The sequence below is a fragment of the Sprattus sprattus genome (assembly GCF_963457725.1).
Source record: "Sprattus sprattus genome assembly, chromosome: 20".
Taxonomy (NCBI): domain Eukaryota; kingdom Metazoa; phylum Chordata; class Actinopteri; order Clupeiformes; family Clupeidae; genus Sprattus; species Sprattus sprattus.
Window position 1 is genome coordinate 9,960,501 of NC_137918.1, and position 16,510 is coordinate 9,977,010.

The 16,510-nt window shown below is 42.2% G+C and overlaps 1 protein-coding gene across 2 annotated transcripts; it reads left to right on the forward strand.

Annotated features, from left to right (window-relative positions):
- Positions 1-1,595: 1,595 nt before the first annotated feature.
- On the forward strand, positions 1,596-16,510 carry pdcd6ip (programmed cell death 6 interacting protein). Of its 2 annotated transcripts, none has more exons than XM_080859478.1 (18): positions 1,596-1,889; positions 4,810-4,858; positions 5,214-5,283; positions 5,868-5,995; positions 6,363-6,516; positions 7,732-7,832; positions 8,221-8,352; positions 9,494-9,716; positions 10,199-10,322; positions 10,888-11,065; positions 11,940-12,051; positions 12,491-12,660; positions 12,886-13,134; positions 13,831-13,965; positions 14,449-14,543; positions 14,791-14,923; positions 15,011-15,192; positions 15,456-16,510. In XM_080859478.1, exons 1-18 carry the CDS (start codon positions 1,684-1,686, stop codon positions 15,658-15,660), a joined length of 2,646 nt encoding a protein of 881 aa, XP_080715604.1. In that variant the 5' UTR covers positions 1,596-1,683; the 3' UTR covers positions 15,661-16,510. The 2 variants fall into 2 exon arrangements, with proteins under 2 accessions (XP_080715604.1, XP_080715605.1); XM_080859479.1 differs by having other exon boundaries at positions 8,236-8,352.

A 16,510-nucleotide genomic window follows, 5' to 3' on the forward strand; every position in this document is an offset into this window, starting at 1 on the left:
AGTGCAAACTGATGCCATCTGCTGGTTAAAGATTTTTTTTAAATGTCTTCCAGCGCAATTTTCCAAAGCATGTTGTTGTAAAGATAAGGCAACAGTCCACAGCACTGCAATACAATGAATTGCATGGTAAAAGATTAAGAAACAATGCAACGTGGTACACACACCATTCCCTCTGTGTTGCCAAGCTGATGATGCTGATGATGTCTCAAATCTGGAAGTCATCATCGTGGGCGCCATCAGTCAATACATCAATACATAGATAAATAAATACAGAAAATGACTTTAATTCATCATTGTCACCTCCTGCAATAGACTTTCACAAGTTGAATAGCTTTCACATCAGATTACCAAAAATGTATTCCAGTAAGGCAAGTCTGTACAGCTGCCTTCATCCCATTCATCCAATTGCTCCTCTTTACTCATTCAATATACTCAGTAGGCTATCTAGCGGTTGGTTAGATAGTTGTGGAAATTTAGATCTGCCATGAAGCCACCAAGGCCTTTATCGGACATATTTTCTAGTTTCTTCAAATAACCAAGGACAGTGAGAGAAAACCCAGCTATTTCAAATATGGGAAAATACTGAAGAAATGCTTTAATAAGCTTCAAGACAGATTTGAGAACATCAAAGGTAATCGCACTAAAATGATTTTCTCACTCCAGCATGATTTGCATATTTTGAGGCCACCTTTGCAATTCATAGATAATCTAAGACCAAGATCTTATTTAACACTTCAGACTCTGTATAAGTGAGGGAGCTCCTTAACCCATCACATTTAGTTTATTCATTGTGTGTGATGTTACAAAGAAAATACAATACAATCGATGTATAATGAAACCCGTGACCTTGATGAAAACCTGACCACATCATGACCATGCAGCCCTCTTATCTAAGGATACCATGAAGAGAACACAGAGGTGGACCCAGGGACATGCGTGATGACAGTTGGAGACAGAATTGGGACAAGTCATTGAAATTGTGGACGAGAAGCATTTTGGAAATGAATGCTTGCGAGGCCTACTCCTACGGTTTCCTTACATGACCCTGTGAAGGAATGCTGCAACTATGGTTGAGGTTGTGCTCTGACTGCCATATCAAAGAGCATGACTCTTTGGCATTACGGTGCAGGTTTGGTACTCGGGTTCAAGGCTGGGCGGAGTGACTGCTCCCTCCCAACGCTACATATGGTGTCAGAAGTGGGGAGCTGTATGGATCCTGATTTTTTTTGTTTTACTTTCCAAATGAGCATGTTCTATTAAATGGAAAGCAATGAACCACTTTGTTTCCCATTTAAAGAACCAGGAATATTTTTTTTTGCGCACACGTAAAAAGGGACAGCTAGAGGGCGACATTTGCTGAATCTGACACAAAAATGTGTATTCCATTAGAACTCCATTAGGACTGCGCCTTTAATAGAACAACTCATCTTTTGTTTTGAATTCTGAAAGTATTCTCTCATGCTCATTTTCCATCTTCTCACAAGCGCCCTCTGGTATATGATCCGAACCCGGAAGTTGTGAAGTTCTAGAAATTCTCGATCAACCCTTTCCTGCCTCACACATGACGTAACTACACTGACGTTTCAGACGGAGCAGTACCCAGGAAGTTAGCCACTGTTGTGTTTCTTCAGGTGTATATTTCCGTTTTAGTAAGAAAAAAAGACGATAGTTCGGCGCGCCGAAATGGCGACGTTTATATCTGTCCCGTTAAAAAAGTCAACAGAAGTCGATTTAGTAAAACCGCTATCGAAATTTGTCACAGCCACGTATCCAGTTGGTGAGGAACAGGCAGAATATATACGTGCGGTAGAGGAACTCAATAAGCTGCGGAAAAGCGCTCTCGGAAGGCCCTTGGACAAACACGAGAGCTCCTTGGACATACTGTTGCGGTAAGCATTGTTGTAATGTTAACTTTCCAGTTTACTTTACGAGTTATACAACTATATGAGGTGTTGTTTTCTTTTGTCAGATGACACAGTTCCTTCTGTGGTAACCAACTAGCTAGCAGTGAGTACGTCTATAGCTGATTGCCGCACCCATGATTACGACAAAGTTACCTGTAAATTGGGTAGCGTTTCTCCAAATTATTGGACTAACGTTAGGTCTATCGAAACAGCGGTTGTTCAAGCGACTGTCTCTCTTATTTCATTGGTCGTAATAACAAAGTTTGGCCAATGCTCTGTGGTTACCGAAAGCAACGCCATGAGCTTGTTGTGACTTTTGTCAGCTATGGCTAGGTAGTTAGCATCCTGCTTGTTCGTGAAGGTATGATTTTGTGTTTATGTAAACTGAAATGTCAGCTGACTACTTTGCTTATTGTTAAGTGACTTGGACGGTCTCCCAAAATGACAATACACTAGTTAACGTTACCAATCGCGTGTAGCTGACTCACACTAGGTCGGGTGCGCCCCTCTGGGACTCATTAATGTTAACTGGTGTTAACTTATTGCCGCACCTGACGATATGGCCTAAAGTTCGAGTACCCTCCGAGCTAAAATAGTTATGTAAGCTAATTTGCCGTCGTAGTGAATGTCATTTTGCTCCGGACTTTAACGGCCAAAGTAGCAACTGAATCGTCAGTTTTACATCAGACGTTCTTGAATGTCTGAACTTGAAAGCGTTGGCAAATTAGCATTTGGATTTCTGTGCTATTAACGCAACGTACTGTTAGCACGGTACTACATTGTCATCACTTTACTTAGTCTAATCTGTCTAGCCTGCCATACACGTGAATGTCATTTGCATGTCAGGATATGTAGTTGGAAGCCAAGGGTAGATAGTGCGAGCTTCCTGGCGATCCCACATCTATGGCTCATGCATGCAGTCTGGAGGATGACGTTACTGTTAAATTGTTTTCATAATCGTTGGAAGCCATATGGGATTAATTGCATTGCCCTACATCAGAAAGATTTACTAAAATAGTTGTTTTGAAATATTACTCGTTCTAATATTGTGTTTGTTTCAAATGTATGCCTACATTTCAAATACCCGCTGTCCTGTTAAAATGTGTGAATTCTGCACTTTATCGTCTCAAGGCTCTTTACAGAGTCCATGGCCTGAACCCCATCAGAGCATGCAAGCTCATTAATTCATTCACCATATGTACCATATTTAGACCAAGTTCCTCCATGGTTATCTCCAGGGATTTATTGTAATTAATATCTGGTTCTGAAAAAATGCTGTCAATATTGCAGAACTGTTGAAATATAGCACATGCTCAGGGGGAAGGAGAACCATAAACTTGAACAATTAACTTTTGCAGCACTGCTAGACATTCAATAGGTCACCACTAGTCACCAACATGTATTTCTGACTGCAAGTAAGCAGTTGTGTACTGTTGGGTTACAGCACTTTGTTCCATGACAAAAGGAAGGAAATGTAATAAGTGGAGGCCAAAGTTATATATTAGTTTGATTTCATTCAGCGACTGTGAAACCGAATGCCTTTATCCATTAATCATTGGATTGATCCGTACCCTACGGTGAATAATATGAGTGAATGGGTTCCCCAGGGTCCCAGCAAAGTAGAAAGTTGTGAACAGGGATGGGTGTTTTTTTTATGAATGGACCTCAGCTTGAGGTCAAAAGGTGCAATTTGTATTGTTTTTATTTTTTTTCAAAATAATTAAGTCAATACACTTCAGGGGGCAGTCTTTCAAGGGTTAGCTTCAGACAATTAGCACTATCTAGCTTCCCTCCATGTGAACTATTGTGTTGTCACAACGTTTGTTACCCATAGGCAGGTTTTAATAATGCACTAGTATAGGGTTTTTGGTTACTGTGATCATTAGTCATGTGGCATTTGCAGCCTGGGTGATTGTGTTGTATTCTTGGTGCCAGATGTGAGGATATGTTGGATGTGTAAACTAACATCCTTTAGTTTGGAATAAAAGTTTGGACATAACATGATTCATAAGATGACTAATGCCGTTCACAAGTCTGCAGGAATATTTGCAACAGTATTAACTGAATGTTATTAACTTTTAATGCAAACAAATAACTGCTTTGGCATAATATTACGACATAAACAGAAAGTGTCATTTTACTGTATCACTGTAAATTGACATAAATCCTAGGAAAATTGCAGGAAAAATAATAAAAATTCCTCTGCTGCCTGAGGGAGAGAAATACCACCCTTTCAAGTTGATAAGACTTAACTTAGCGATTCCTAAAGATGAGCTTTTTCACTTTCGCTTTTCTCACAAAATCATATATGTATTGATTAAATGGGCAGTATATTCTGAATGGAATGCTCCTCATGGAAGCATTCCATTGTTTGTTTGTTGGTTAATTTGTTTGTTAGCAGGATTACGTAAACACTATTGTCCCAACTTTCATGAAACTTGGTGGAAAGGTGTAGCACGAGCCAAGGAGGCACCCCTTACATTCTGGAATCGGATCTGACTCATGGGGCGCCTGCACAAATGTAGTTTCTCTTTAACTAACATTTTGATATACACCATTTACCCTAGGTGGAGGTTTGCGTTCCACCAAGTGTGATTGTTCTTAGTACTATTGTTAATGATATAGTAAGAAAATGCGACCGCTTAGCTTAATACAACCTAGTTCTTCCCTAAATCTCACCAAGTGAGGAAGTCTCCAGAGGGCCAAGCAGCAGGTTGATTTGCATGGAGAGGAAAAGTTCCCAGGATTTGTTAGCCAAATAGATCAGTGTCGGCTCACCTGTGGCTGGATTACAGCAGCGTGAAGTAGGAACTGAACTGTGGTGTGGCTATGACCGATAGACTGATATGCTCCAGGCCTCAACTCCTCCTCAGTAAGAAACTCACCTTCATTCTACTTCCTACAGGTACTATGATCAGCTCTGTGTTGTGGAGCCCAAATTTCCATTCCCCGAGGTAAGAATCTCTTTTGGTGACTGCGTTAATATTTGATAACGGCCAACAAGAATAATGTGTACTGATAAGCCCCCAGATATTTGCTTTGAACTTTGTAGCACACACAGGCTAGTTTGAGATAATTGCTCATAGTTTCCCTCATTCTTCTGATGTTTCTTACCCTCTCAGGGTGAAGGGCTCTGCCAAATGAGTCATAACAAAGCAAATGTTTCTCTGATTTTAGATATGAAAGCATTCACTATTCAAATTTAGGTTACAACATAGTATAGCGGTTTTTGCCAGTTTAGCCAATTGTGGAACTTCTACCTGAAATTCTCTGCTGATAAATATTAATATGTGTGTGTTTGTGTTGCAGCTCTGTCTCACGTTCACATGGAAGGATGCTTTTGATAAAGGATCACTGTTTGGAGGTTCTGTTAAACTTGGTGAGATTCATCATACAATCTCAGACATGCAATGTACACTTAACCTAGATGCTACTAGGGATGTACGTATTTTAATTCTGAACTGTGAAAAACCACATGACTATGAATAGATTGATCATTAATGAATCATGAATTTGGACAGATTGGAGCTCACCTGTCTGAAAATGTGATCAAATTAGTTTGATATCACTAAGTTATTGTGCCTATGAGCCTACATTTGTATTGTTAACAGCAACTGTGCGGATGACTGGAATAAACCACATTCATACAAGATCACATAACCTGAGAAGAATACTTTTTAATTAAATATAATTGTTAGAAAAAAGGCATGAACAACGTGATTCATACATATTGTTTATATGTAATATTTAAGCTGTTGTGTTATTTGTATCACATTAAGTACATATTCAGTTGGTTAAAAGCTACACAGGCAATTTTCACACTTGCAGGAGGGTTAAATGTATGAAGCCTGGCTAATGTATTTCTCTTATTTCTATATGACAGAGGGAGTGCTTTGGAATAGGTTGTTTACTCATGTGGGTGTGCTCAATGTCTTTGTTCTTTTTTTCTGTGGATCTATGTAGCCTTGGCGAGTATGGGCTATGAGAAAACCTGCGTGTTGTTCAATATTGGAGCTTTAGCCAGTCAGATTGCCTCTGAGCAGAACCTGGACAGCGACGAGGGGCTAAAGGCTGCTGCCAAGAACTATCAGGTGAGCAAAACCATCGAGATTAAACTTGTGTGCACTCACATTCCCGGTCCTCCATCCTATTCCTGTGTACACAGCAGTATATCAGACAGTCACATAGAGCAGGTGTTTTCAACTGGTTTTGACCCAGGGACCACCATTCTGACTAGAAAGTAATTTCCGGTCCATGTGCGGGCGTGTTTGTAACCGCCGCCGCCACGCCCCCTCCCTCCGCCAGATATTCGGCCTATATCACTATATCACTATATCACTATATCACATATGTGCAGTTATCAGGGTACATCACTAACCGCCGCTGCACCCCCCTGCCCTCAGAACCCTGTGTAGACTCAAGTAAAATGACACTTTCATCCCACTTATATCTCTGTAGCTCGCCAGCGGTGCGTTTGCACACATCAAAGACACTGTGTTATCTATGCTGTCCCGGGAGCCTACCATGGACATCTCACCTGAGACTGCCAGCACCCTCAGTCAGATCATGCTGGCTCAGGCCCAGGAAGTCTTCTGCATCAAAGCCACCTCTGGTAAGCCGTCCTACTCTTCAAACCATTCCGCTAATGAAGTGTTAAATACTACTGGTATGACAGTCATGCCAACTGCACATGGCAGTAGCGAAAGTGAGTGAGGCCTCAGAAGAAAATCGAAATAAATCTTTCAAACATCTTTCAGATGAATAATCTGCTGTGGGTGATGAATATGCATTAAAGCATGTATTTGTTAGGCAGGCTACAAAGATGTCAATAGTTCATGCATAGAGGTACACTGAATGCTAAGGCATAGACATTAGCAGACATCCTGTTTTTTTAGTGACAGTCCTGTATTTCAGTCTCCACCCAGGTGTTCCACCCAATTTGAACTTGTATACATATGTCCTAATTTTAAAGTGGGTATTTCATGCCATGTCGTACTTAGACTGGTGGTGTAAGAGGGAAGACTTGTTTTATGTAAGCATAAAGACATGAAAAGAATGTTTCTATGCTCTCCATAAAACTGTCACCATACACTGTCTGCACCAAACATTTGCCTTGTTTCTGGGTTGTCATGTAACTTAATTCGGTAAGGACAGAACAAAGCTAAATTATTACAAGTGGCATCCATGCAGTGATAACTTCTTGAGGGAGTTACAGTTTAAAGTATTATGTATATCAAAACCTGATTATTTATGCTGTTTATATTTCGTTTTTATGCACGCACATTTTCACAGTCAAGTACAACAATCTCTAGAGCCCTATCCTATAGGGACATGTGTTCCTGACATTGTATATATGAAGAGAGTAATTATGAGGAACTGTGAACTGTGTTAATGGTTAATCGTTTTTTTAAGCATCGATGTAAGTCAGGAATATTATCATAATCTGTTGTCAGCAACCAAATGTCAGCAGGTTGTCTCAAGACTTGTACTCTCATCCTTAAGTGACAGTCACATCTGAGCTTGCAAGACCGAGGAAAACAAATCATTCCGTTTTTGTGAAATTGCATTTCCCTAAAGGGTTGCACAATTTTCCACTGCTGCCAAAGTGTTCTGGAACTCAAAAAGGAAGTCAAAATGTGTTAACTATACTATAACCAAATCATACCAATAACATAGATGTCTGAATAACGATAACAATAATAATGATTATTATTTGTATTGTTGTTATTATTATTATATAAAGGACAGCAGCAGTAACAAGGACAGCAATAATAATTTATGATTGTGTCCCTAATTTTGTTTATACTTATGTTTTGTGTTTCTTTAGATAAGATGAAGGACGCCATTATCGCTAAACTAGCTAACCAGGCTGCGGATTTCTACGGTGATGCATTTAAGCAGTGCCAGTATAAAGAAAATCTCCCCAAGGTTAGTCAACTTGCAGTTACACTTGCACTTGCAGGCACGCACGCATGTACGCACGCACGCTCACTCCACCACACAAACACATACCCCTTTTAAAGATTGTTATACACAGGACTGGGCACACCACAGACCCTGAAATAGTCGCAGCTGGTAATAAACTTGAATCCTACATGTGAGTGTATATTTGTCTGTGTGTTTTTGGAGGGCGTGGTTCGGGGGGCGTGCGTGTGAGACTAAGGGGTTTTGCTCTGATGTTCTTGTTCTTTTCTCTCTTCCTGTACCCCGTGCTGTGTGTCTGTGCTCCTCTGTGATTGCTGTGATGTTTGTTTGCCTGCTTGCTTGTTTTGGTGGTTGCCGTGGTGTTTGTTGCCGTGGTGCTCTCCCTGGTCAGTATTTTTATTTCCAGGAGGTGCTCCCGGTCCTGGCTGCCAAACACTGCATGATGCAGGCCACTGCTGAACTGCACCAGGCTGCACTGGCCGGTCAGAAGAAGCGTTTTGGAGAGGAGATTGCTCGCCTCCAAGTAAGTGTGTGTGTGTGTGTGTGTGTGTGTGTGTGTGTGTGTGTGTGTGTGTGTGTGTGTGTGTGTGTGTGTGTGTGTGTGTGTGTGTGTGTGTGTGTGTGTGTGTGTGTGTGTGTGTGTGTGTGTGTGTGTGTGTGTGTGTGTGTGTGTGTGTGTGTGTGTGTGTGTGTGTGTGTGTGTGTTCACTCACATACACACTGTTTGTCTAACATTGAGTGATTGTATACAGCAGGGGTTTTCAACTAGGTGTCCGCGGCCCCCTGGTGGTCTGTGACGACATAGCTGGGGGTCCGCGGCATGAGACTATGTTGATCAGTTCACCATTTACTTTTTTATTTTTTATAAATATACCTGGGCTCGTAGACAAATGTATGTCAATCTAAATAGTATGAATAGCCAAATACTGATGTAGACCCTTATTTAGCGAAGAAACTACAATGACAAGTGCTATAGGCAGAATACATGCACAGGGAGGGGGCATGGTGGCGGCGGTAAATGATCTACCCTGATAATTTCACATATTTATGTGTTAAGTGCAAAATACATGCATGGGGGGAGGGGCGTGGCTGTTTGTGACCTACCCTCTATGAATGTCAGTCATTTCATGTGATGTTTCTTGGCAATTACCATCTTTCAGTGGCCATTAATGTTTTGGTAATCTTTTAGGAGTGAATTTAGAATCCCGTAGCCTTCGTAGTACACAGTCATGCTATCTGAAAACAAAGACTTGTAATTGCTATTGTTCATTTATTGTACTAATTTCATGCTATGCTTATGCAAAGTTAGTTTGAACTGTTTATAAGATTCACATAGACATATTTGATGATGTGGTTCAGCCCATATTTACTTTGTATTTGAGGTATAATATGTAACACATTTTTACATATGTTTGTATATTTTTGTTTTACTCTTGCAAAACTTTTTGACATTTTAATGAAACATTTTCTCAGTGTAGTGGTGGTTATTTATTTCCATCAATAGTAATATAAGGGATATTTGGAAAACTTTCTTCAGAATAGTAGTTACACAGGTCAGATGATCAGAATAAGTAAACACATTGGATTTGAATTGTTGTGAATTTGGTTTGGTTTTCTCAAAGACGATCACATATTTAACATTTTCTTTGTCTTTGTCTCTGCAGCATGCCGCTGAGCTGGTGAAAACTGTTGCATCACGTTATGACGAGTATGTAAATGTCAAAGATCTGTCTGAACGCGTAAACAGAGCTCTTACCGCCGCCAAGAAGGACAACGACTTCATCTACCACGACCGTGTGCCTGAGCTGAAGGACGTTGAGCACATCGGCAAAGCAACACTCGTCAAGGCTACCGCCATTCAGAACCCTCTCAGCCAGAAGTTCAGCGGTACAAAATCAATTACTTATTAACTCCAGAATCCTTTCAGGCAGAGGTTCATTTGTGGAATGTAGGCCTACACAAATTGTTTTGTGTAAATCACCTTTCCACCAATCTGTGAGGCTCTTTTGATCAGTGCTTGATCAACTAAATTGATCCAAGCTCTTGATTTCTCAAAAGATGAAGTCAGAGAGTGGTTTGTGGTTAGGGAAGTTATACAGACCACTACAAACAGAATCACTTGAAGCATGTTTTTGATCATGATGTATCTATGATATACACTGTCCAAAGTACTGCCTCCCTGGCAGTGTTTTGTTATAAGCCTGTAAAAGGGTTTCGACTTGCAGTCTCTATACTTGGATTGTCTGTAATTGTGTGTGGGTGTGTGGGTGTGTGGGTGTGTGTGTGTGTGTGTGTGTGTGTGTGTGTGTGTGTGTGTGTGTGTGTATGGGTGTGTGTGTGTAATTGTGTGTGTTTGTGTTCATTTGTAGACCTCTTTGAGAAGATGGTCCCCATGGCCGTGCAGCAGTCAGTGAGTGTGTCCAACCAGAGGAAGGCCGATACGGTCAACAGACTGGTGGGCGGCCTGAGAGAGGCCACTAACCTCTGCAACGGGTGAGGAGTTGTTAAAGTGTCTGGTCTGTGATCAAAAATGCAAAATCTTCTGCCACTATTAGGCTTATGTGTGTGTGTGTTGTGACACAATAGATTTCAAGCCTGTGGTGACGCTCTTGATCTATCACAGACCACGATTAGCATCTACAAGACAAAATAATTTCTGTTTTAATTTTTTTGTAATGTTTACACCCCTAGTGTGAACAAAAATGCTTTAATATGTAATATAACAGTAGTGCTCCACCCCCTAAGATCCCCCTTGAATAAAAAGCACTCACAGTTCAGCTGTATCCATCAGACAATTACTTTGCCTTCATTTGGATATCTAATGATCATATCTCTCAGAATTGATAATGAGTGGTAGTTCTATTTATTTTTTATGTAGTCCAGTTCTCTGTACTGTCAGTTTAGTTTGAACTAGCCTCTCTTTTGTGTGCCTTCATGTCATTGCAATCACATCTAAATGGTTCGAACTGAATATGTGATAATCCCCTTCCTGTGTACATCACCAGGGTTCTGGTTCAAAGTGAATATGTGATAATCCCCTTCCTGTGTACATCACCAGGGTTCTGGCATCTCTGAATCTGCCGGCTGCCCTGGAGGACCTGTCTGGTGATTCTGTCCCTCAGTCCATCCTGGAGAAGTCCCGTGCTGTGATGTCTCAGGGTGGACTACAGAGTGTGGAGATGCTGATCAAGGAGCTGCCAGAGCTTCTCACGCGCAACAGAGAGATTCTTGACGAGGTCAGACACACAGTCACAGATAAACAAAACTTAACCCCTGACCTCTCTTCTCAGCACTGTTTGTAGAAAAGGTTTTTCCATTAAGAACAAAGTCCTCCATTTATAATATCTGTTTGGATGTCAATGTAGAAATTATGCATTTTAAAATAATTTAAGAACTATTTTCATGTCGATTTCTTTTCTTTTTTTCTAAAATACTATTGTAGTTCACTTTCCTTTATTGCAGTTTTCAGTCCATGGACCCTTATTTCATTGACGGACAACGAGCAAAGTCCATCCCGTATGAACTTAAGCTATAGTGTGGGAGCATTACGCAGACCCACCCATGTTTGCCCTTAGGATCGTGCTCATGGTATGACATCAGCTTTAGTTCATGTGTGGCGGACGTGCCAGTTACCCGTCGATGGAATTAGGGCTCCATGGTTTAACTGCAGGCTGATGGAGAGAGGGGCAAAGCAGGGTATAAATGTCTAACTCAAAGTGGTTTTGAGGGTGTTTTGGTCAGGGTATGATGAAAGTCATCCATTTATGAGATTGAAGAAGACACTTTATTAACAAGAGCCTCATCGGAACTATAGAGACTGCCAATTACTTTTTGTTACATTTAACACACTGCAGTGGTTCACAGAACATGAAACTATAAAATGTCGAGAAAACCTAGATGGGATATTGTATTTTTATTGTAGTTTATTTTTTTGTTCAGCCAACTTACACTTTAATGAACATTAACTAGCTGATCTAGCCATAATTTGTCTTTATGATTGTTTTAACATGTTCCTACTGATGTTGTGTGTGCATGCGTGTGGATACGGTTGCATGCGTGTGCACTCACATTGTAGTGAGTGTGTGATTACATGTACATGTTTGTATATAGTCTATTAAGATGCTGGTTGATGAGGAGGCCACAGACAACGAGTTGAGAGCCAAATTCAACCAACGCTGGAACAGAACACCCTCTGGCGACCTGTACAAGCCCCTGAAAACAGGTACAAACACAGTCCCTGATGTCTGTGTAACCGGTGTAAACCTCTGCGTTGTGTAATATATTGAATTCGGGGACAACTGTTGCAAGATGGATATTTATTCACCTGTATTAGGCACACCAACAGAACATTGTTTGGTCTCCAGCTTGCTAGGTTCACTTTACATGCTCATTCAAGCATAAATCAAACAGGCAATACAAACAGATTATATATACATAAAGAATATATCAATTAAGAAATAGAAGTAAAAACCGTATTACACCTGTATTAAGCACACCAACAGAACATTGTTTCGTCTCCAGCTTGCTAGGTTCACTTTACATGCTAGCCCCCACATGTAGCAAAAGGAAAATATCACGTCCCTCCACCTGTGTAATGTACCTGTTACTTCCGTTGTGTCATGTACGTGCTCCTCCCCCTGTGTCCTCCACCTCCCCTCCAGAGGGAGCCAACTTCAGCAGTGTGCTGGACAAGGCGGTGTCAGCTGACCAGGTGGTGCGTGAGCGCTTCAACACCCACTGTGAGATGATCGCTCTCCTGTGTCGTTCTGAGGCGGAGCTCAGTGCTGCTATCCCCTCTGCTAACCCCACCAAAACACTACAGGGCAGTGAGGTATGCATTCTGACTCATCATGTGTGGGTCTGTATATTCTGTCGTTATTATATTTTATGTCACATACATATAAATTGTGTACATGTTTGGGGACTAAACCTGTGTGTGTGTGTGTGTGTGTGTGTGTGTGTGTGTGTGTGTGTGTGTGTGTGTGTGTGTGTGTGTGTGTGTGTGTGTGTGTGTGTGTGTGTGTGTGTGTGTGTGTGTGTGTGTGTGTGTGTGTAGGTGGTCAGTGTGTTGCGATCACAGCTGGCTCAGCTGGATGAGGTCAAGCAGGAGCGTGAGGTCATGGAGGGAGAGATCAAGAGCGTCACGTTTGATCTGACCGCCTCCTTCCTGACCGCTCTGGCTCAGGATGGCGCCATCAACGAGGAGGCCCTCAGCGGCGGCGCATTACACAGTCACTATGGCAACCACACGGAGCGTGTGCAGAAGAGCCTGCGCTCTCAGGAAGACTTGCTTGCTAAGATACAGGTACGCCCACAACCGGGGGGGGGGGTTAATAAATTTGTTGATCACAGAATTTGAACTTAACTACAACAACCGACTCTCAGAGCAAAAATATGATTTGAAACTAAGAATCTGTAGCCTGTTCTGTTGAGGTAATCTGATTCTGGGTTGAGGACTGTTGCACGCATGCACTCTAAAACAGTTGTTTGATTGGCTAATGATTGTCAAGGTGATAATTCTGATACTGACTTTGTCATCTCCTTGCCGACCCTATAAATAAGGTTTGTGGTTACCAATACAGCTAGTACTAGCACTCTAAGATTCTGTTTGAATGAAGAGTGCACTACAAATTAAATTAATTATTATTTTTATTATTAGTAGGTTAAGAGTTATAACTGATTCGTGATGCATAACAAAGAATTGAATGTGAAATGGTGTGTTCACATCATGTCCGTTATTACTCAATATTGCATCTTAGTCAGCCATTTAATAAAGGGAATTCCTTCCATTTGAAAAACCTTGTGTACACACTTTTAACTTCAGACTATGTCCAGAAGAATTTACACACACATAGAGGACAGGCTTGCTAAAGGTTGAGCTCACAGAAACTCCCACAGTCCCTACTCCACCCAAAGCCCAAGGCATGCAGCAGGGGTGTTTGCTCCACGTCCAGTGTTGAGTCACTCCTCTACTCCCCCCTCTCTTTGTGTTCTATCGCAGACCGCTCACCAGGAGTTTTCAGCACTTAAGCAGTCCACCAATGAGGCCGATGCCAGAGATGACGTCCTGAAGAAGCTCGCCGCGGCCCACGACAGCTACACAGAGATCTCTAGCAATCTGAAGGAGGGCACAAAGGTACATACACCATGCAGACTTAAACATTCGTACTTTAGTACACATATACATTGCCAAACCATCTCAGGCCACTTGTTTTAGCACAGATGGAAACAAAACACAGAGCTAAACTGAGAACTCCATGAACCTTAAGGAGGGCACCCAAGCCACAAACAGACATCATTATTTCCAGTACACAGAAGATGATCGAACACCCACATATACAGACACACACACACACACACACACACACACACACACACACACACACACACACACACACACACACACACACACACACACACACACACACACACACAGAGACACACACCCCTCTATCCTCTCCCCTTTTAGACTCAAAAAGGTACATTAAATATTCACTTATTCTTATTCCACTTAGTCCCTTATTTAATGTGCTCCTCTCTCTTCTCCTTTGTCCCTTCTTATTTCTGTCGCTGTCTGATGTCCTGTTTGTCTCTCTCTTTCCATTTTCTCCCTCTCCAGTTTTATAATGACCTGACTGAGATGTTGCTGAAGTTCCAGAATAAGTGCAGTGACATTGTGTTTGCACGCAAGACAGAACGAGACGAGCTCCTCAAGTAAGAACTTCCAGGTTCTCTGGTTGTGAGTGACTGCAAGAGTGCACATTATGGTGTGAAATGTTGTTTACATGAAGATTAATGAATGTGTGTTTGTTTTTTTTACTGCCTATGGTGATGTGATGTGTTCATGTTTTTAACGTCTGTGGTGCATTTGTGATGTGTTCATGTATTAACCTTCTGTGGTGCATTTGTGATGTGTTCGTGTATTAAACGCCACTGAAATGCTAATTTCTGTGGATTACAGAGAACTGCAACAGAGCATTGCTCGTGAGCCCAGTGCCCCATCCTTCAACGTTCCAGCCTATCAGAGCGCTCCCAGCAGCACAAATCCCGCCCCTGGCTCGGGCCCCACTCCAGCTCCTCGGACAGTTTTTGTTGTAAGTATAATAATCAGAGCGTGCTCCTGTTTAGGACTCTCCAGCCAGGACCAGGTTTTTGGTGTAACGGTTCATGTGTCCTTGTAGCCCACTCCGACTCAGGCTAAAGGCACCCCCCCTGCCAGACCACCACCACCCAGCATCACTCCACAGGCTGCAGGCAGCGCTCCCCCTGGCGCTCCCCCGCCCGGCAGCAACCCTCCACCAGTGGCTCCTGCTGCTTCTCAAGCCCAAGGACCCCCATACCCAACCTATCAGGGATACCCAGGGTAACGCATGTACACACACACACACACACACACACACGCACACTCGCATGCACACATGCGCGCGCACACACACACACACACACACACACACACACACAAACGCAGAGCTTGGCACGCCTTTGAAGCAGTAGGTGTTTGCAGTTAAAACACAGTACTTCACATTCCTTCACTAATCACCCGCTAGTTGGTGTCACACCTATGTTTGTTAATCCAACAGTAATATGCTGTGTGTCTGACTGCTTGCCTGTCTTCTTGTGTCTTAGGTACTACCAGATGCCAATGAATTACAACCCGTACATGTATCAACCCCCCGTACAGGGTCAGTATGGAGGAGTGCCCTACATGCCGTATCAGACGCCACCAGCACCACAGGGAGGCTACCCAGCACCTCCTCCCAACCAGCAACAACATCCTTATCCCTACCCTCAACAGGCCGGCCAACAGCAGCCTTACTACCCTCAGCAATAAACACTTTGACCTGTCTTTTTCCTACCCTTTAAAATCTTCCCCCTCATCCCTCATGTGCTGGGCCCTATACCATGGCTTGAGTCCTAACACCCTGAGGCCTACCTTCTAACCCAAATCCTTGTTACACGTCAGTAACTAGCAGAGCTCAAATGACTTGATGACATGATGTTTCCTCAGCACTTTGTAATCCACAACTATGTGACTACTACCCCATTAACTTCACCACAGGCACAGTCCTACTAGCCCAGCAATAATTACTTTTATGTTCTTGTACCCTGCACTCCATCCTTGAAACTAAGCACTGCCTTTATCTTCCTTTACGAGAGCTCTGCACCACACACCCTAAAGAACGGGTTCCTTAAATGGGGAGCCACCTCTGAAACACTTATTTTTGACTGCATGTGAACGACGTAATACTGACTGACAGTTATTCTCCCTCAACAGAATCCACAAACTTCATTCTTTAAGCCCAACCACCTCCCATCCCTTGCCCCCCCCCCCCCCCAACCCCACCCCCCTTTCACTGACGTCCAAAGTTAGAAAGGCGCTTGTTTGGGGCATGCGTCTTATTTTTATATCGAAAACTTCAGTACAAACTAAACTTGCTTGAAGGAGTATAATCATATAGAGTAAGCGGTATATTCTAGTGGGAGTTCATAATTTTGTGTACATGCTGGTCATTGTTGGGAGGTACAGTCTCTTTAAAGTTTTCTTTATTGTTATTCTTTTTGTTGCTTCACATCCATCATTTTAGTCAGTGCTTTTGGAGGGCTTCACTGATGTAATTACTTTATTAACAATCAACTATGTTTGTGTTTTTATGTTTCCACGTGGGATTAAAATCTGGACA

Coding starts and splice junctions, on each gene's coding strand:
- pdcd6ip (XM_080859478.1), top strand. CDS start 1,684: ATGGCGACGTTTATATCTGTCCCGTTAAAAAAGTCAACAGAAGTCGAT. Junction 9,717..10,198: donor TCTCAGCCAGAAGTTCAGCG/GTACAAAATCAA, acceptor GTTCATTTGTAG/ACCTCTTTGAGAAGATGGTC. Junction 13,135..13,830: donor ACTTGCTTGCTAAGATACAG/GTACGCCCACAA, acceptor GTTCTATCGCAG/ACCGCTCACCAGGAGTTTTC.